The sequence below is a fragment of the Gopherus flavomarginatus genome, chromosome 2 (genome assembly GCF_025201925.1).
Source record: "Gopherus flavomarginatus isolate rGopFla2 chromosome 2, rGopFla2.mat.asm, whole genome shotgun sequence".
Lineage (NCBI taxonomy): Eukaryota > Metazoa > Chordata > Testudines > Testudinidae > Gopherus > Gopherus flavomarginatus.
The window spans coordinates 217188066-217209404 of NC_066618.1; the positions used below are offsets into that span (position 1 = coordinate 217188066).

The following is a 21339-nucleotide window of genomic DNA, read 5'->3' on the forward strand; positions in this document are numbered from 1 at the left end:
GCAGAGAGCTAAATCTCTGTGGGGTAGAGGGCAGAATTGGAGAAGACCTGGCAGGTGGCTCCTACCCTGCACCAGGCTCAGCTGCTAGTCCTGGCTGGGCTAGGGAGGACGGGACTTCCTCTTCCCTTGCACGGTATTCGGGGCTGGTTCAGACCCATACTGAGATTTCTCCCCCAGCTGCAGGAAGTTCTGCAAACTATACCCCCCCCACACACACACTTCCTGCATCCATCATTCCTCAGCTGCAGGGGGAGGGATCACTGTACAGAGAGCTGCTTCCCCATCCACCATGCATCCAGACCCTCCCACAGAGCCTCACACTCCCCACACTCAGAACCCCCCTGAGGAGCCCCACTCCCCCTGCACCTGAACCACCCCAATAACTCACCCAGATCCCCACCTCACCTCGCCCCAACCAGCTGCACCTGGATCACCATCCCCGAGCTCTATCCCACCACACCCAGACCCCCCTGCTAAGCTCTATCCCCTCCCATGCCCAGATCCCCCCACCCCTGCTAAGCCCCAACCACCTTCACCTGGACCCTCCTGCAGCATCCTATTACCGTTGCATCCAGAACCAAACAAGTCCCTGTGCATCCAGATCCCCCTGCCCACCTGAATTCCTCACTGAGCTATCTGCATCCACATGGCCCCCACACAGAACCCTCTCAACCCACACCTGGATTCCCCCACACTAAGTCCATCCACACTTGGATCCTGCTGGGCTGAATCTGCCTGGCCACACCTGGTGCACCTGGCATGGAGCAGCAGGGCCCTGGGATGTTTGTGTGGCAGACCCGGTCCTTGCGCTGGGTCAGGGTTGGGTGCAGCCTCACCAGTGAATCCGTGCCTGGGGGAAGCTGCAGAGTGATCTCCCACCTCTATGCAGCCAATTGCCTGTGCTCCCCCATGCCATGCTGGAGCCTCCACATTTATTTGACAAATACAATTTACAGAATTTTGCAGAATTTTAAAATATTGTATGCAGAATTTTTTTATTTTTTTTTGGCACTGAATGCCCTCCGAGTATAATGTGCCCACATCACACATGGCCTACCAACTGCTGATGTACCTGCTCATAGTGGCCCCTCTCCCATAATTCCAGGCACAGGTCCCTGGAGCAGCTGCATTGTATAGTAGCTGGTGAACACTAAACCATGTCGCATACACGTGTTTGTGTGTACAATGGATACTGTACATTTATAACACCCACACGAGTAGGCTTCACAGCTAAATATATGTTAACAACATGCTACATTTGGTTTGCTCAGTGACTATTTCCAGTGGTTCTGTTCCATCCATGGATTTGAGCATATGTTAGGAGCGAAAGGGAATTACACTGCAGAAGGCCACCAGCTGTCTCCATACCCACTGTTGGATGGATTGTGGTACTACACAGGTCAGAGTTTACTCTGAGGAGGAGATGAGTTTGCTCTCATTTGCTTGATAACTTTTGGGGTAAACTGTAAAGTTTTGGATCGTTTTAATGAGTTGTTGCTTAAGTAACAGCTACCTTTTCTCTTGTGTCTCCCTCTACAATCCAAACAGAGCAGTCAAGGCCAGGGGCTGGAGGGAGGAAACCCCTCTGAGGTATCCATTGGTACACAACCAATTTTTCCAATCCTTCTCCCCCACCTCAGGTAGTCACCCCTCTAGCCTATGTTCTAATCCTCAAGGATAGTGGGGAGAACCAGAAGTTACTTACCTCTCCATGCTGGTAAGCAAAAGAACTAGGATTTACTTGGGATGGGTGTGGGGTAGCCTGGGATATGTTTTCACTTAAGTCTCCTTTTCAGGTCTCAAGCAACTATGAGATACAGATGAAACAGTTACCTCAGAACCATGCCAACCCCAGAGTAAGGTAGTTCAATACATATGTAACTGAGGTTTCTAGTGTGGGTGTGTAGATGCTGTGGTGTCTGCGCTCCCTAACTTTTCCCCATTGTGTTGTGGGTTATTTTCCTACTAGCCAATAAAAAATTCCTTGTTCTAATTAAAGTTTTGATTTAAATAGGCTGGTTTGTGTCCTATATCCCTGCCCTACACGTGGCTGCAAACAGGGAAGGAGTTATTGGACACAGCTGAGACCAGATGAGCACCCCTCACCTTTCTCTCAGGCCTGCATGAAATGGCAGCAGGGAGGAATGTGGACATAGCCTGGTCTCCAAACTGCCAAAGCCTGAAGGGTGCGTTGAAGCCTTGCGGAATTGTGCTGAGGAGATTAATTGAACCAGTGCAGCTGGAACATCTGTGCTTCCCACCTACACAAGCTCAATGGTTCAAACTGAACAGGTGCACAAAGAGGCATTAAGACTTGATCTCAGCTAGTGCAGTCGTAACAATAGTGAGAATGCCTGTGAAATGGTTGAGCACTTGTGTGTGGCTATAAGGTGTACTACACATATTTTAGGATTTATGGGAATGCTGGGATTTTCAAGTATAGACAGGGCTGTGGTGCAAACAGGCCTTTAGGGCTCTATCTTGCTCTCACTGAAGCCCATGGCAAAACTCCTGTTAGGTTTAATGATGCAAAACTGAAGTTTTAGTGCACCCTCTCCTCTGTGTTGAAGGCTGACTTTGTTCACAGAGTGGTATCTTGGACATGCTAAATCAATTCTGCAAACAGGTTCAATAAGCCATTTTCAAACCAGATTTGCTTTAGTGCCAGCATGGACATGGCTCTTCTCTGTCAAACCACATCTGACACAGTAGTTGGGTTAGCTTTTCCTGTGCTTTTCTTTTGCCCGGAGGAGCCGGAGGATGCGTTCATTTTGTGTTAGTTCTGCTGGCAGTTCATTTGCCTGAAACAAGAAACAGCATGATTAGAAAATGCAGGGCAGAATTTCCAAAACATGGAAGCTTTAAAGCCCTGGAAGCATGGACATTAAAAGCATTTAAGTCCTAGAGAAAACGTTGGACGCAATAAAGAATCATTTGTGTTTAAATGTAGGATGCACTCTAGCTACTATGGGCTAAGATAAACCTTTAGGCTCAACCCTATGCAACAGTGACTGTGACTCAGTCATAGTTCCTTCCCTGTATGCTTTGAGAAGGAATAAATTACTTCACACCTTTTTTTTGGATGCAACTTATTTCCCTCCCTCCCACAGGTCTGGACAGCTCCATAAGTGAGCATGCAGTAGAGCTGTGGTTCTACCCATTTGCTCATGGGAGGGGGAGGGTATTGGCCATGTAGCTCCTGTTCAAGCCCCATCCCCACATGCCAGGCTCTGGGTACCTCTAATGTGGCCACACTCACCTTACTTGCCCTGCCCCCTTCTTTACCCATGTGGCCTTATTAGGGCTAATTAAAATCTAGTCCTGAAAGAGTAATTACTATTTCTTTCTTCCTTGTGTTCACTTCCTATAATCCTGTCATATGCTTGTTTTGAAGCCACTTCATCACAAGCTGTTCAGGTTACCCAAGCCTGGTCTACTGTATGGCTCCTTTATCATTTAGTGGACCAGTTTTTAAAACCATTTCAAATTTTAGACCGTGTAGAGAGGCCAGGAGAAATTTTCTCCTGTACAAAGGGGTCAGCACAAGGCCTATACAACATGTAAGCTCCACTCAAGTCCTCAAAATAAGGCTTATGTGAAATTTGAACAGTGACAGGCTCTGCGCAGAGGGGCAGGATTTTGGGGTCCCTATGATGGTCCCATAGAAGCAAAGGAGAATATTGCCATTGAATTCAATGGGAGCAGGGGCAGATCTTTAGGACATTATCCAAAGCCCACAGAAGTAAATGGGCATCTAACATTTGTACTGTATGCATGGGGGAACACAAAACAAAACAAACAAAAACCCAGCCGCAAATGGGCTTTGTATTAGGTTCTTAGAGACCAGGATATCAAATATTTTTATCTCCTACTTTTTATCCACTGAAAACAAAAATGATGGGAATAAGATCTGTAGAAATTAACATTTAGATATTATGGAGATATTCCTTCAGAGTAATGTTCTTGTTTTGGAAATCCACCCAACTACACCAAATGGCATTTTATTTTCCAAATATTTTCCAACAGGCGGGAGGAGAGGAAGAACTATAGAATAAAGCTCAAGGAAAGGACTCTATCACCCTGTATCCTCTGCAAATAACTGTGTTAGTAGTTGCAAAATCTGGCACATTCGTTTGGATAATATTATCAAAACAAAGTATGAACTACTAATAAAATATAAACTATTGTTTTAAAGAGATTGGCTCTGCTTCCATCTAGTGGAAAGTGATGGAAATAGTATATGTAAATTTTATTTCCCTTATTCAAGATAATTATAATTCCTAGTTCTTATATAGTAAATCTTAAAATGCTTTATAAAATCATTATCTTTCCCAATATTAACCCGACTACTTAAATCTTTTATGTAACTATTCTCTTGATTTAAAATCAGAGTTTGTTCCACCTCTGTTTGCAGCCTTTTTCTTCTGTATGTCAGAAAATGAGCTTACTGGGAGGAGTGTTTGTGGAAACAGCATATTTTAAGCAACTGTTAGAGAATACTCAGAAAACAAATGTTGATGAATTCATAAACAAGAATATTTGTACCAGAAACCTGATTCTGAAATGTTCACTCATTCAATCAGAGAACAGAAAACAATACCATGTGACCCGTGTCCAATCACAACTAACCAACCCAACCTGAGAGCAACTACTTGCAACAAATAGCTCATGAACAAACTACAGAGGAAGAAATGTTTGCATAAATTATGCAATATATAATGTAAAATATTTAATGGAATCAAATAAAAACTTGTTTGCAGGCAATTTGCAAACATGAAAAGTGCTGAATTCTTGTAATCAGTCATGGGATCTGAGTGATTTGTTCGGTCTCCCCAATGTAATTAATAAAGGAAGACCCAGTAAGCTGAATCTTCTCAAGGACCCTGCTATATAAAGTTTGAAAATAACAAGATATGATTTTAACCCGCTGTTTCCAATCCAAAATTTCAGATCCAAACTCCTGTGGCTCAACCCAGTTCTGATATATAGATATCCATAATTTATGATTGTCCAAGAACATTAGCTGGTCACAGTTGCTCTCAAATATAGTTTGCATACCAACACAGAGTTTATGATTTAATGAGACTGGATAGCTCAGGGGAGCAGTAATGGTATACGGAGCTTTTCACTTCTAGCTGACTGGTTTGAGTTGGTATGATGGAAAGTTGTGACAATTTAATCTTTCTATATTGAATGAGTGTATAGTCCCCATCCAATTCTTCTTGGGTTAATGTCCACATCACTAATACCACTATCCTTAGTGGCACTAATTGGCATCCTTGTAATCAGTGTTATAGAGAAACTAAAGATTGAATGGGCATGGAGAATAATTTCTTTGGATGAGGGTTGAGGCACATTGCGAAGACAACATGCAAAAGTGCGGACTGCTGCTGTTCAAAATGAGTTTAGTAGTAACATGGAAGAAACAATGTTTAATGTTTTCACAGGTACGTTTTTACAAGCTCTGGATAAAACACCAAAATGTACCTTGTTCCTAAGAGAAGGATCTGCTCCTGCTTCCAAAAGTAGTGCTACTGCTTTTACGTTGCCACCCAGCACGGCCGCATGGAGAGCAGAAGTCCCATTCTAGAAAATATAAACATACATCTAAACATTTGTACCAGGTGCATAGGGAAAAACAACAAAAACAGAAACAGCAGCAAAGAAGAGACCTGCGTATAAGGAAAAGAGAAACAACACTATAGAGATTAGGCCATCAAAGTGATCTGATCATATTTAAAGACACAGGGCCTTAACAATGAGTCTCCTTCCTGGCAATGTAAAGGGGCTTTAAAGTGGGTACAAATGTAATTCAAGGGTGTGTTAGTGTAAATGAGTCAGGCTGACACTACCAAGTAACAGTGTTCTTTTTGTAATTCTATTTTTCAGTAAACTAGTAAGTATGTTAAATAAAAAACAAAAGGTTGATCTGGGTACTAACACCTCCAAGTGACATTAGTTACAACCCAAAACAGCTGCAAAACCATATCAGTAATGTTTGCACCGGCAATCTATGGGCACATGAAATCAGCTTTTAAAAATCTGCCCCCAAATAGCCAATGTAATTTTCAAAGCCTCTACATTCATTCAAAGAGAACTAAATCAAATACAGAATTGCTTTGTCTAGAATAGCGCTCTTAGACTTCTAGTTTGCTGTGCCAAATTCTGCCCTCAGTAACATTAGTGCAACAGAGGCCAGGATTTGGCATTAAAATTGCATCATAAACATCAATCTATTTATTTCAGACAAAAATAGAAGAAGAAAAAAAAGCTGAATTCTATCTACAGCACAGTATGCATCCTCCTCCCAAAGCTTAGTATGTAGGATTTTGAAGAAGAGTTTTAATCATATTTAAAGAGTATTGAAATCAAAAGAATACAGATTTCATGTCTTACTTGCACTCTCTGGGCCTGGATCTTCACTGCCTTCCCTTTGCATAGTCATAAATACCTATAAAATGGTTGTGATTCAGCATCAATTCAGGACACTCGCTTTGTACTGGTGTCAATGAAGGCAGTGGAGAAGCAGGCCTTTTGTCTCTTAAACGCTATATGCCAATACCAACATACTTCAGTACATACCTTCAACAGGCCAAGTGCAGGAGAGAATTTGAGTAATTCCTCTATAACGTCATGATACCCTTTGTTAGCAGCTTTAAGTAAAGCGGTGGTACCATCCTTTAATGGAGAGAGAAAGAAAAGGGTTCAGTTATTATGACAGCTTTACATGCTCTCTGACTGAATGGAGGGTTGTCCCCTCCGACGCCATGTAGGGACAGTCCTCTCCATACATGATCTTTGCATATCCACCTCCACAGCATCATTCCATCTGTCTCTGGAATTCATGGTGTGCCATCTGCAGGTCCAGGGATCTTTGAATGGGGAGCAGGGAGGGAGAATGCAGGAAGGGTAAAGCTGGGGACAATGTGCATCATCATCAGTCTCACTCATCTCAAACACCACAGGGAATTTATATGAACTTTTCTTTCCCCTACCCTTTACTCTAAAGAACCCCTACAAAAAGATGGGCCGAGAGACCGAGGAAAAGGGCAGCTCATGGCGTCCTGGCTCCACTGGAGCTGCACTGCCTGACAATGAAAGGGGATACAGGGATCCCAAAACTTGCACAGAGATGTAATGTCTTCATGCAGATGGCTTTGGGGCCCTAGAAGATTCCAGAGGACGTAAGTCCTATTTCCATGTCCACCATAGAATTCGTGTGTGTGATCTTGAGCTAACTGCAATGTTTCTCTGCCTCAGTTTCCCCAACAAGACGTTAGGAATAATTATTTTTGCTTACGTCACGGGGTGTTATGAGACTAAATTAATTGCTATATAGTGTGTGGAGATCCTCTGATGATAGTTGCTATGAAAATGCAGAATGTTTTTAACTTGGAGGCAGTCTCCCTGTAAGAGTCACTCCAAAAGTGAAAATTACTCACGTTCCGTGTGGCATCTCGATCAGCTCCCCGGAGCAGCATTACCCTCACTATCTCGCTGTGACCCATCTGAGATGCTATCCACAAAGGAGCTGTCCCGTCCTTCAAGCAAAACAAGACTGATATAGGCTTCACTTTGTGACACTGCATGCTGACAGTTCACTGCTAGATTCTGGTTACTGGAAGGAGTGAACTTGGATTCCTTAATAAAATCTTATTGCCATAAAAACAGTGGTCCCCAAACTGTGGGGCTTGCCCTCCTGGGGGGCACAAAGGAATGTTTGGGGGGCACAGCAGCCACCAAAGGGGGCTTGGGAGGAAGTGCCACCCAACCCTGTTCTGCCCCCAGCTCTGTTGCAGCCCCAGCTCCTGACTGCAGCTCCACTCCTGGTCCCAGCCTTGGCCCCCAACCACGGCCCAGCTGTGGCTCTGCTCCTAGCCCCAGCCTCAGCCTCAGGCCACGGCTCCATTCCCAGCTGCGGCTCTGCTCCCAGCCCCAGACCTGCCCTCAGCCTCAGCCCCCTTACACCTGTTGCCATGGCCCTGCTCCTGGCTCCGTGCAGAGGAGGGGGCAGACAGGAGGAAGGGGGAGCGCAACTGTGAAAAGTTTGGTGACCACTGCCATAACTAGGCACAGACGGTTTAATTTAAGCACCACTTGGGAGCTGAGTGTGTTAGGCAGACTCCTCCCATTGTTGTGGAAGTATCAAACCTAATTCCCCATGCATAATCAAACTGAACATTTTACACTACATACATAGAACCCTGCTTTCCTTTTTATTGTTAAATCCTTTTTATTCTCAACTGTGTGCACACCAGTTAGCTGTTTAGCACATTTGGTGGTAAACTGGTTAAGCACGTTTAGTAGAATGGGCAGAACATTTGGCCCATTGGTACATCCCTAGCCTTTACATTTCTGTCTTTTCTGATGCACGGAAAGAGCAAAGATACACCCAGAAATCATGGTATCATAGTCAAAGCCCAATACCCAGTAATAATAAAAAAATTGAGCTTTCCCCCTTCTTGCATAACTTCTGTATAAATGTTCTCATTGATATTACAATGGCTGCCGACACCCTAGTATACATCCTATTTACACAATGAATTCTTTATGATCCAAAAATAAAATGCAAAAGCTCTCTTGTACACAGAGTATATAACTCAAGCTTAACAAGTGGGATGGCAAAAATTGTCCATCTCCAATGTACAGTTTTTTTCCCCTCAATAACTCAAGTGTTTCATGATTATTTTTAAGCTTTGTCCAGCAGAGAGTGCTAGGATATGGCACTATAGTCATGAGCTGTAAAAGTTTGGAAAAAATCCAAGTCCCATCAAAACAGGGAAATCTGCACACAGAACATGTATTGTGCAATTTGTGGTTCTACTTATATAAGAATTGCAAAACACGACGAGACAAGTTTAGAACAGGGGACTTGGTAGCTTTTCCTTAGTTAAGGCTAAGTTAAGGTTTTGCCTATATGAATAAAAAGAAGCAGAAGGAAATGATAACACTATTATTTATATTGAAGTAGCGCCGAAAGGATCAGAGCACTGATTATGGTAGGTGCTGTTAAAACACATAGTAGGAGACAAGTATCAGGGGGTAGCCGTGTTAGTCTGTATCCACAAAAACAACAGGGAGTCCGGTGGCACCTTAAAGACTAACAGATTTATTTGGGCATAAGCTTTCGTGGGTAAAAAAAAACCTCACTTCTTCAGATGTGAGACAGTGCATGTCTTGAAGAGCTTACAAGCTAAAATGACAAAAAACAAATGAAGTTAGAGCAGAGCAGGATACAATACACAAGCAAATTGCTAGCTGCAGCTTCTTCCTCCGAGATTGGTGTCCCCAGTGGGTGAGGAGAGTGGTACCATCCAAATAGGTACAATATTTACACATTAGGCCAGCTGCTTAGCCCCTGACGTGTGTCCCCTTTGCACAAGTCCATGGTGCAAAAAAAGACATGAAGCTGCCCTAAAAAAGCCATCTGAGGATTTCATTTGTACATAGGACTCCTCAGTAGCATAGAGCCAGCTCAGTGTAGCTAAACAATTTCACTCCCACCCCACAGCATAATAAGCACTGCCAAAGTTCTGCTGTGCTTCAGCCATTCCCAATTGTGTAACAGCTCACTGGTGTGTGTTACCAGCCAGGTTCAGTAATCTAGGTTTAGACTGCTAGGGTACTTTTACACTGGAATAAAAGATCTACAGTAAGCAAAGTATACTAAGATGTAAGTATAGTGGTGGTGGGTCCGGGTCAGCTGACTCAGGATTGTGCAACTCAGGCTGTGGGGCTGTAAAATTGCTGTATAGATGTTTAGGCTTGGGCTGGAGCTAGGGTCCTGGGACCCTGTAAGGGGGGGACAGTACCAGAGTCCAGACTCCAGCCAAAGCCCGAATGCCTACACCACAATTTTACAGCCTCGCAGCCCGAGCTCACCCAGCGATCCTGAGTCAGCTGACCCAGGCCAGCTGCAGGTGTTTAATTACTATGTAGATGTAATACTGACAGACCCTGGTTGTCAGCAGGTGGGATCGAATCTGGGATCTCTGAAATGTAGTGCATGAGCCTCTACTGCACGATCTTAACCAAGGCGGTAACAGACTCAATCTCTAGGTTGTCTAGGTGCCACAAGAAGTACACAGAGTGCCACACTGTGCTGGCATAGTGTTCCCCCTCATTTTTCCCCACCCATGTGCAGAATGAATTTTGTGTGACACATCACTTTCATATCAGTGCATATAATAAAATTCATGCGGTGGGGAGGGGGGTGAGCAGTTCGGAGTGTGTGAGGGGGCTCAGATCTGGGGAAGAGGGTTGGGGTGCAGGGGTATGAGGGCTCTAGGGTGCAGGACAGTGCTCCGGGACTACAGTGGGGAGAGAGGATTCCTGCCAGCATTCTCTTCCCAAAGCAGTACTTGGGCTTAGGGGGAAGGGGAAGCGCCTCTTCCTGCCATGGCAGCTCTGGGGCTGGAGCCACAGGATAGGCACCCCACCCCTGGCCCCACAGGTCCAGGCCGGGGCCGGGTTCAGGGAGGGCGCCCCGGCTGCAACAGGTCAGGGCCGGGGCTGGGTTCGGGCAGGGCCATCCCAGCCGTGGCTGGGTCTGGGTTGCCCACGTTCAGGCTGGGCCACCCCAGCAGTGGCTCGGTCGGGGCTGGGCCATCCTGGCTGCGGCTGGGTCCGACCTCGGCTTGGGCTGGGCTGCCCCGTTCTGGTTCATGGTGGGGTAGGGGTGCCCCGGCCGCAGCAGGTCCAGGCCGCGGCATAGTTGGGGCTGAGGGTTCACCCCAGCCATGGCAGGTTGGGGCTGGAGGAGAGGCGCCCTTCTCCCAGTCACGGCAGGTGACAGGCCCCTGGGTGGGTTCCCTGAGTGCCTGCACGGTGCTAAATAGGCTGCTGCTGCAGCCGCGCAGCTTACAGGGAACTTAGGGCATGGGTTACACATAGACAGATCCTTAGAGACAAGACAGAGAGGCTTGGCTCGGATTAGAGTTTAAGAGTGTGTTATTAGTAGGTGTTAGAACATCTTACTTAGCTGACGTTAGCTAAGAGTCAAGTTTAGACAAGGCAATGTACACTTTAACATGGTCGAGTTAAAGCTAGGCTGCTCCCTTTAACTTGACCGGTTTAGCTCATATTAAAGTATACACTTCCCTAGATACCTAGAATGTGTTAGTTACCACCTTTTAACAAATCACAGTCTAGACAAAGCCAGAGAGACAGTATAATCACAGGTAGCCAAGGAGTAATTTAAGCAACCGTCCAGAGAACACCTGCCAACCTTCCTACCTATAAAGATAAATCTGGTGGCTGAGGGAAGCTACCAGAGAGAGAGAGGTAGGATGGTCTCAATGTGGATATACAGGTATATGAATGTATGGTCCTATTTCCTTGTGCTAAGTAGCAGCAGAGATTTTTCCAGTGAAAAGACACCCATAGCCCTCAAAGAAGCTGCTGAAGAATTACATGTAGTTCTCTGCTGCCTGGCTGTAACTTGCTTGCCTCTTCTGGGTAGGAAGTCAGGAAATATAGGAAAAGCTAGACAGCCTATTCACGTGCTACATTCTGCTCTGTATTAGGGCTCTCTCATCCCATTTTCTCCTGATTTCCTATCCAGCTGAAGCCAGTGAACCTCAGCCAGCTAGCAGAGACATACATGAACAATGCAAGAAATATCCAAATATTTATATAAATATAAATATCCAAACATTATCCAAATATTTTTGAATGTACAGGCTAAGTGTGGTGAAGATTCAGAGTAGTTAGCTAATTTGAACTGGTTTAGCAACCCTTAGGTGACACTTTCTGATGTAAAATCAAGCATTCTGGGAAGCCCCATTTTCTAATATGGGTATCTAAGTGGGATGTGTAAATCCCCATCTGGATGCTCATGGGGATGTGCTCATCCCCATGCTGGATGGTACATAAGTGCTCATTTTACATCTAAGTGCGGATATCAGCATCCAAAGGCAAAAAACTGGCTGACCTATTAAGACTCCCTCTTTTGAAAAGTAGGCCCACTGTGTTCAGATACAAGGAGGCAAAATTATGGATATGTTAGAAACCTTTCATCTGTATTTACTTCCTGATGTAGTTTAAAATGTTTGCATTCCCCTGAGGCTTGAATCCACTCCACCTGACTTTAATGGGAGTTGGATTAGGCCCCAGGAGCACTAGTGTCTGATCCAGCAAAGCACTAAGCACATTGTGTAACAAAGCATGAGAGTAGCTCCACTGTCTTCAGTGGATTTACTCTTATGTATAAAGTTATGCATGTGGTTTTGCATCAGAACCTAGAGCGCAACTAAGTGGAAACAGGGATGGCAGTTGTACAGGCACCGAATGTTTAAGGAGGTTAAACTATAATTTATGACTGATTATTACAGTGTGTATAGACAGCATGATGTAAACTCAGAGTCAAAAGTTTTTGTCAAAGATTAACTTTGAAACTAAAGACACAGTTGTCGTAGGGTTTTAATAAGTATGTAAGTCTGACTGGTTGACTTTAGCAGGGGATATGTGGAGTGCTATCTACTGCTAGTGTTTTAAGATGGAATTTCAAAGGGGCCTGAGGACATTAGGTGCCCAGTTCCAATGGAAATACTAACTCCCTTAGGGCCTTTGAGAATTCCAGCCATATTTTTAGCAAGAGAATGTTAATTAAATGCCATCTCTGCTTTGGTAGTGCAATGCTGAACATTACCTGCCTTGGCTGGTTGACCTTTGCTCCTGAAGATAACAATAATCTGATGACATCCAGATAACCGCCTTGGGCAGCCAGAAAAAGTGCAGTAGCTCCATCCTAAATAAAAATAAATAAACCTTAATTGGTAAAACTACACTAGATATTTACATCAAAACATATTTCCCTTTCTGTGCCATTAAGCAACCTAATAACGTATAAATAGCTACACACAAGAAACTCATCATCACCAAAATCCTGAGTTTAGTCCACAACAAATGAGACTGGGTGTGTAGCATTTCTCCTAAGTATACAAATGTTATGTCTGTGATCATTGGTCAAAGCTGAGATTTGAACCCAGGGCCTACCATATTAAGGCCCCCAAGTCACCAAAGCATTTAAGCACATACTTAAATCCATCCCTTTGCAGCAAAGTTCTTAAGTGCTTTGCTAAAGACTGATGGACTTAACCATGTATTTAATTTAAAGCATCTGCGTAAGTGCTTTGCTGAATTGGGGCCTAAAAGTACTAAGGTCTACCAGTCGAGCTGAAAGAGTAACTCCTTTGGCTGGAAGTTGCAGTAGACTCATCTCTGTAGAGCAGCCATAAAAGGAGGACCTACAGTATAAGCACTTACCAGTGGCTTACACACAGCAAGGTAGTTTGTGGACCTGGTTGGAAAATGGTATTTTCTTTAAAAGCTTTTGAAAGAAATTAACAATTTGGGGTTTTTCAAAACATTTCACTGACAGTTTTTGGTTTTTCCAATAAAAAACTTTTTTTTTAAATTGTAAATGTTTTCAGCTTTTAACAACCAAAACATTTTCTGTGTTAGGTTTTCAAAAGTCAAACATTTTTCGGTTCTTCTTTGAAAAAAGGCCATTTTCCAATGAAAAAAAGTTTCAAAATTTCAATCAGCTGTAATGCTTTATTTGTCTAGCTAGGAGTGGAAACTTGCATTGGTGTTGGGGCAGGCATTCAGATATGATGCAGTCTCTGCCTGTGTAGTTCCCAGTAAAGTGCATATTAAGGGAATTTTGTCTTCCCTATGGTTAAGAGGAAGCGTTTTGGTTTAAATGGGTAAACAAATGAATAAGATGCTAAAGCCCCTCCACCCTCCCTCTGCAACTGCATGCTCCCTGGGCACACTAAGTTTATCACAGGCTAAAGGGAGTATTTTAGCAAAAGCCCTTTGCTTAAATGTTGGTGGCACATCAGTACACTGGGACTAACTCAGTTGGGCTACTTAGACTATAGACGACCTTATTTTTTCCAATCACCATGGGCCTGACTCAGCATTAGTGGGTTGCAGTGGTCCTTGCTTCAGGTCCCAGATTTGGAAAGTTTGCCCCTGATGCCAAGAGGGTTGAGATCTTGGGAATCAGAAGAGGTGTCTAATGGATGGGATTTAATTTCTCTTTGGCTGGGATTCTTACACTTCATGCGTTTTAGGGCTTGCTTACATGGCAAGCCATAATATGAATCTACAGCACATAGCTTGCTGTGCAATAACATCCCATGTGGACATTACTAAAGTGCAGTGAAAGTCCCGGAGTGCGGCTGAGGTACTACTACTTGAAAGGGCAAAACGCTAAGCCACACTCTGGGACTTTCAGTGCGCTGTAGCAGCGTCCGCACAGGATGTTACTGCATGGCAAGTTGGTGGTCTGTAGATTCACACCACGGCTTGTCATGTAGTAACGTGCTGTGTGGACAAGCCATTCGATTATTATATTCGATTGCACACTGACTTGTTCCAACATACAAGTAACGTATGGGTTACCAGGCACACTGAAGGCTAGATTGTGTCTGATTAGTAAGCAGGCACACAGGGTTGGGTAATTGTGTTTAGCCCCTTTCGCAGGTTTTGTGCACCAGACAGACACAACAGGAGTCTCTGTTCAGGTTTCTCTTTCAGAACAAATAATGTTAAGTAATCTGAAAACCACTCTTTATTACAGCACCAATCAATGCAAAAAAGGTTTCCTTTTAATTAGGGCTCCTCTTCCCCACACTGCTAATGGTTAGTCAGCTTAAAGACTGAAAGTGAAATCCTGATGCTTTTGGAATAATTGCTCTGACAGCCATGGGTTTGAGCTCCATCTTGCATGGAAGCTTGCCAGATCAAGTAGGCAGCCAGACACCACCACCACCTTGCAAACTCAATTCAGCAGCGCCATGCAAAAGAAGCAGAGCTAATACTTGTTTTCCCTCTGAATTCTCTTTTATTATAATTTTTTAATTGCCTGCATAAGGGTGTTATTGCACAACTTCTAAAAAATTGGCTATGGGTAATCAAAACAAGCTTATAAATACAACTGAGAATGCTGCTCCATTCCTGGAAAGATGGCGGGAAGGTTACTTTATTGCCTCACATCTAAGTGCATGCATTGGGTGTGGCAAATGTTATTTTAGACCTCAGTGGAAATACCTAGCACTCCTTACCAGGAAGTGACAACATGGCTAAATATGGCCTCCTCGGGATAAAAAAGTAATCCCTATGCAACAGCAAACATGGAACACCCTTCTTTACAGGAAGTCATAGCTAGGTACGTCACACACAGGGGATAATGTGTGTTTAGGGCCTGAAACTGTAAGATGTTAAATACGGCTGTGAAATGAATGGGGATGAAGGCACTTAGCACCTCATGGGAGCATTCCCTATCATGGAAGTTAGCTCCAGTAGAGTTAGCTGAGAGAACATTATAACCCCACAGGGGATGACTTCCTTTATGTCTGGGTTGTCTTGAGTTAGGGAAGGGTGGCTTTTCACCATCTGCCACGCATTTTTGTTTTATTATAGCCCAGCTTGTATGCAACTCCACTACAGTAAATCAGATGGGGATTCATCCAGGTCCTGATCAGCCCCTTCTAGCTCTCTGAAAATCCAGCTAAATTATGTCCATCAAGTCATTTGTACCAGTTATTTATTTTAATTTGTTTTCAAAGCACTAACAGGTGAGAGAGGTACATTCCCTCAATATCTTCACTTTACCTGAATGTCACCACATAAAGATGTTAAGAAAATGTAACTGCAGTTCTACCTATAATGATATGCACATGTTATGAAGAAAAACTAAATGCCTGATCCTCCACTGCCTTGCACCTTATGTAGCTTTTTACTGTGGCGTGTAAACACTACCATTCTGACGTGGTAGTATTTGATATTCACTTTAAACAGCTGTAAAAATGACAATGGGCAGGGAGAATCAGGCCCAAAGATTTGAAAATTTCTCTTTTAGCCACAATACACCTAAGGATATGTATACGGTAGAAGTGCGCCACTGCTGCAGCACAGACATTTACTACAGCAAATGAAGGGGTTCATCCATTACTGTAGTAAATCCACCTGTCGTAAACAGATAGCTAAGGGTTAATGTCTCTTTCACCTGGAAAGGGTTAACAAACAACACCTGACCAGAGGACCAATCAGGAAACAAGACTTTTTCAAATCTGGGTGGAGGGAAGTTTTGGGTGTGAATCCTTTGTTCTTGGTCTGTTCTTTTTCTGGGCTCTGAGAGTGACCACAGGAATCTCCAGGCTCTCTAATCTTCTGTCTCCAAGTTGTGAGTACAAAGGTAAAAAGACAATATAGGCTTTTATATTGTTTTTCTGTATTTGCAAATGTGTAGTCTGCTGGAAATAGTTTCAATTGTATTTTTTCTGGATAAGGCTGTTTATCCATTTTCTATAAGCTAAAAGACCCTGTACTGTTGACCATCTAAACTGCAGAGATAACCTTTTTACTTTTTCTGTCCTTTTTATTAAAAGTTTTGTTTTTGAAGACCTGTTTGGTTTTTTTTCCCCCTTGTTGAGGCTCGAGGGAATTGAGTCTGTACTTAACAGGAATAGAGAAGGGAGGGGGAAGGGTGGAATCCCTTTGTTTAGATTCACGGAGCTTGAATCTGTATATCTCTCCAGGAGCCCAGGGAGGGAACACCTGGAGGGGAGGGAGGGGGAAGGGAATAGTTTATTCCCTTTTGTTGTGAGCCTCAAGGAATTTGGGTCTTGGGACCCCCAGGGAAGGTTTTGGGGGAGACTAGAGTTTATCAGGCGCTCTACACAAGTCCTAATTGGTGGCAGCCTATCAGATCTAAGCTGGTAATTAAGCTTAGGGGAATTCATGCTAATGCCCATATTTTGGACGCTAAGGTCCAGAATTGGGAATTATATTATGACACCACCTCTGAGAGATGGTAGGTAGGTTAACAGAAGAATACTTCCGTTGACCTAGCAGGATCTACACTGGGGCTTAGGCTGGTTTAATTACATCGCACAGAGAGTGAAATTTTTCACAGCCCTGAGTGATGTAGTTCAGATGACCTAACTTTGAAATATAGATGAACTAAGTCGCCTTTCTTGGCTTTGTACTTTTCTCCCAGTATGATAAGGAGCACACAGTTAATAACAATTACATTAAAAATGTATAAAGAGAGAACCTTTGGTAAATGCCTTACTGCACTGGCGCTAAGACCATCTGTAGTAGCTGAATTGTAAAATCTCACACTTTGTTTGTTCCATTGACTATGGTGTTTATATCTACTTCCAATGAACTCACACAAAGCTGATCATGTATGTTGGCACCATGCTTCAATAGAGTTTCCACCACTCGTGTGTGGCCATACTGACAAGCTGCTAACAGAGCGGTACCGCCATCCTGCAAACAAGCAAAGAATAGGCACTATAAGAAGAGAAGGCAAGTGCTATACAGAATGGGTTTGTAACACTAAGCAAGTGCTAACTACCTCTCAGAATCTGGCTCACAGAAGTTATGTAATATCTAGTCAGTAAATTGTTATAAATTGTACTTTGAATTTTTCCCTCATAAATCAGACCTTAGGTCTGTCACTAGGAGAATTCTTGTCCTGAGGTTTCTTTTGTGAGGAATGGGAACCAGGGAAACTCTGCTCTGACTCTCCTCTTCCTCTCTTTACTTACCTCCCTACTCCTAGTTTGTCCTTCTCACAAATATAACACCCTGTCGTCCCACACAGTGACTCCCAGCACACCCTGCCTCTGATCTAATGGACTAAGTTGCATGCCGCTGAACTCAGTTCTAGCAGCCACTAGATCCACCTCAACCACAATTCTCCATAGCCTGACCTCCTGATATGCCCTGCCTCCCACTCACTGGTTCCCCGCCTGAGAACTGGCAGCAGGGGAAGTCAGACACAGGATTGTGCTGCTAGATGAGATGTGTATTGAACTGTGGAAGCACACACAACACTCAGACCAGAGACCGCAGGCACAAGTCCCTACCACTTCAGCTAAAGGTAATTTCTCTAGGGCCCGGTCTACACTATGCTGTTAAACCGATTTTAACAGCGTTAAATCGATTTAACGCTGCACCTGTCCACACTACACTGCTCTTTATATCGATTTAAAGGGCTCTTTAAATCGATTTCTGTACTCCTACAAAACGAGAGGAGTAACGCTAAAATCAATATTACTATATCGGATTAGGGTTAGTGTGGACGCAAATCAACGTTATTGGCCTCATTATTTTACAGTAGCTACCCACAGTGCACCGCTCCAGAAATCGATGCTAGCCTCAGACCATAACGCACACCACCAAATTAATGTGCCTAGTGTGGACGCGCACAATCGACTTTATAATATCTGTTTTATAAAATCGTTTTAAGCTAATTAGAATTTATCCTGTAGCGTAGACGTAGCCTAGGTGTCAGCAATCACAGGTTGTTATAGGCACTTTGAGTGAAGCACTAGAGGGAGACATGATGCCATTCGTTACATCAGTGTACAAAATCAGGGATATGCTCCCTCACATGTAACTTAACTGCCATCTGACAGAAAACAGCTGCAGTGCCACTAGGACAGAGACTTCACCAGCAATAACTAGCAACAGAACATCTGGCTTGCCATGTTGTCAAACACTGTTGCCCGTGCCAAAAAATGGTAATTCCCAGGTGTGACATCCCCCAACACCACTCAAATAGCTACCAGTGCAGAAGGTGAGAGCTGTTCCCAAAGCACAGAGTAAGGATGTTCCAGCAGCAGCAACAGAAGAGCAGGGAGGGGGAGGAGGCTGCAACCAGATCTGTCTCTGGGAGGTTATGGGAGAGAGGGTAGGATGACTTAGCAAAATTGGAAGAGTATGTGATTGTGACCCTAAGACCACCCCAATTCAGAGGGCAAGGGGCTCCCCCATATGTAGTAGTTAGGCCTGATGAGCTCAGAGCCAAGTCACTGTCATAATCTGTAACTAAAATTATCATGTAAGGTATCATATGTGAACTGGAAATACACTGGTCATTCGTATTACTGCATGGAGCATGTAGGGGTGCTATATGAAAAAAATATTAATATGTGCTGGAAATATATTCTTAAAAGGTGTTTGGGAGCCAGGGCTTAAATCACACTGTCCTAGACAAAGGAATGTGGGTTCCACCTGCTTGAATGTGTCTCCAATGTGAACTGAGCACAGAGGGACAAATGACATTTACATGCAAGGTAGATCAAGTCATCAGGAGAACCTGTGTGGGGAATGGCCACTTTACCCACTGAACAAGGGTGGAAGCTGCATCTCCAGGAAACCTTCCTGCCTCCTCCAGCAAGACTATTAACTTTGAAAGATAAAAGCAGAGAGAGAAAAAGCTATGCTGGATTTTTCACCTGAGGAGACAGAGGAATGAAGCACTCTGGGCTCTGTGTGTTGGACCCTGGCTAAGGAGTGGCCATCCATGCTGGAAGAACAACTGTGGTGAGAAAATGGCTTGGCACAAAAGGCTCTAAGTTAGCTTTGAGTCTTAGAAGTGTATTTTTACTGTTGCTTGTTTGTAAGCATTTCTATCCCAATTACTTCAACTTGGTATCAATTAAATAGCTGTTCTTTGCTAATACACTTAATCTTGTTTTATTACAAAGCCATCCCAGTGCAGTGTTTCAAACTGAAGAGTGAAATCCTCAGCCAAACTAATTGGCTGGTGCCGTATACTCTCTCTTTAAAGGAGCAGCAAACTTGTAAGGTTTTGAGAGTGCTTTAGTGAGAGGGATTGGACACTACAAGGCTAGAAGGGCTGTTGGTGTCATCCTGGAAGGGGTAACCAAACTGGTGGCAGCCAGGGTGAGGCCACTGTGCTCTGAGGATGCTGCTCATGTCAGGGATCTGAGCCAAAACTGCACAGTACACAAGCATCCAGGGTTACAGGGCAGGCGGTGACAACCCCTTACTAGTCTGGGTTGAACCCTAAAGCATCCCAGTGATCATGTATTTAAAGACATATTGTAATGCTGTCATAAACAGATAGCTAAGGGTTAATGTCTCTTTCACCTGAAGCACCTGACCAGAGGACCAATCAGGAAACCGGATTTTTTCAACTTTGGGTGGAGGGATTTGAGTGTCTTTGTCTTTGTGTTTTCTGGCTGCCTGCTTTCTCTGAGCTTTGGAGAAGTAGTTCTATTTTCTAGTCTTCTGTTTCCAAGTGTAAGGACAAAGAGATCAGATAGTAAGTTATATGGTTTCTTTTCTTTGGTATTTGCATGAATATAAGTGCCGGAGTGCTTTGATTTGTATTCTTTTGGAATAAGGCTGTTTATTCAATATTCTTTTAAGCAATTGACCCGGTGTTGTATCATCTTAATACAGAGAGAACATTTGTACTTATTTTTCTTTCTTTTTATATAAAGTTTTCTTTTAAGACCTGTTGGAGTTTTTCTTTACTTCAGGGAAATTGAGTCTGTACTCACCAGGGAATTGGTGGGAGGAAGAAATCAAGGGGAGATTTGTGTGTTGGATCGCTAGCCTGATTTTTGCATTCCCTCTGGGGGGAATAGGAAAGTACTTTTGTTTCCAGGATTGGGAACAGAGAGGGAGATTCACTCTGTTTGGGTTCACAGAGCTTGTGTCTGTGTATCTCTCCAGGAGCACCTGGAGGGGGGAAGGGAAAAAGGATTATTTCCCTTTGTTGTGAGACTCAAGGGATTTGGGTCTTGGGGTCCCCAGGGAAGGTTTTTCAGAGGGACCAGAGTGCCCCAAAACACTCTAATTTTTTGGGTGGTGGCAGCAGGTACCAGGTCCAAGCTGGTAACTAAGCTTGGAGGTTTTCATGCTAACCCCCATATTTTGGACGCTAAGGTCCAAATCTGGGACTAAGGTTATTACAAATGCATATGCACAAATGGCCCAGTTAACATTCCACAGAATCTTAATTCTGGCATTTCCTAACTTTGGAGTGCTTGACTGCAACCGTATAATAGTGTTCTTTTAATGGAGTTTTGTGTGTAATTTTATAGATTTTAAAAAAGCGAACTTTAGAAACAAATTCCATTATGGGGTGTCAGTATGATGCTACATGGGTCATCAGCAGGGTTGGAATCTTTAAATCCACTGCACAGACTTCTGCCCCTTAAGCTAATGGTGTAACTGATAGCAGTAGTAGGTTGTCATACCCTATGTGGACCAGTAATAGATGGGGATGAGACACACACTTTGCCAGTGGGTTTCACAGAGATTTTCGGACTGCAGAGGAATGGTGAGACTTGGGAACCTGGGGTTCCAGTCCAAGCTGTGGATGGGAGGGTGTTCCAGTGGGTACAGACTTTTCACCTCATTTCCCCTAAACTTGACCCCTTCTGCTCTGTCCTTTCGAAACTGTCCTTGTCCCAGGCCTATTTCTTCCCTACCCCTGGCTGCTTGTCACAGTTCCATTTTTCCTTGCCTAGCCAGTTCCAGTCTCTACTCCTCAGATTT

At 43.8% G+C, this 21339-nt stretch overlaps 1 protein-coding gene across 4 annotated transcripts in view; it reads right to left on the bottom strand.

Annotated features, from left to right (window-relative positions):
• Window positions 1-564: 564 nt before the first annotated feature.
• The window catches only part of ANKRD29 (ankyrin repeat domain 29), a 41389-nt gene continuing 20614 nt past the window's right edge, over window positions 565-21339 (bottom strand). For 3 of the 4 annotated variants that reach the window (XM_050942061.1, XM_050942059.1, XM_050942057.1), the window contains 6 exons: window positions 17188-17286; window positions 12650-12748; window positions 7443-7541; window positions 6583-6678; window positions 5488-5586; window positions 565-2801 (listed from right to left, as the gene is read on the bottom strand). In XM_050942061.1, coding sequence (XP_050798018.1) covers window positions 2718-2801; window positions 5488-5586; window positions 6583-6678; window positions 7443-7541; window positions 12650-12748; window positions 17188-17286 — 576 coding nt within the window. In that variant the 3' untranslated portion in view covers window positions 565-2717. The remainder of the gene's footprint in view (window positions 2802-5487; window positions 5587-6582; window positions 6679-7442; window positions 7542-12649; window positions 12749-17187; window positions 17287-21339) is intronic. The other variant, XM_050942058.1, reaches the window with a different exon arrangement.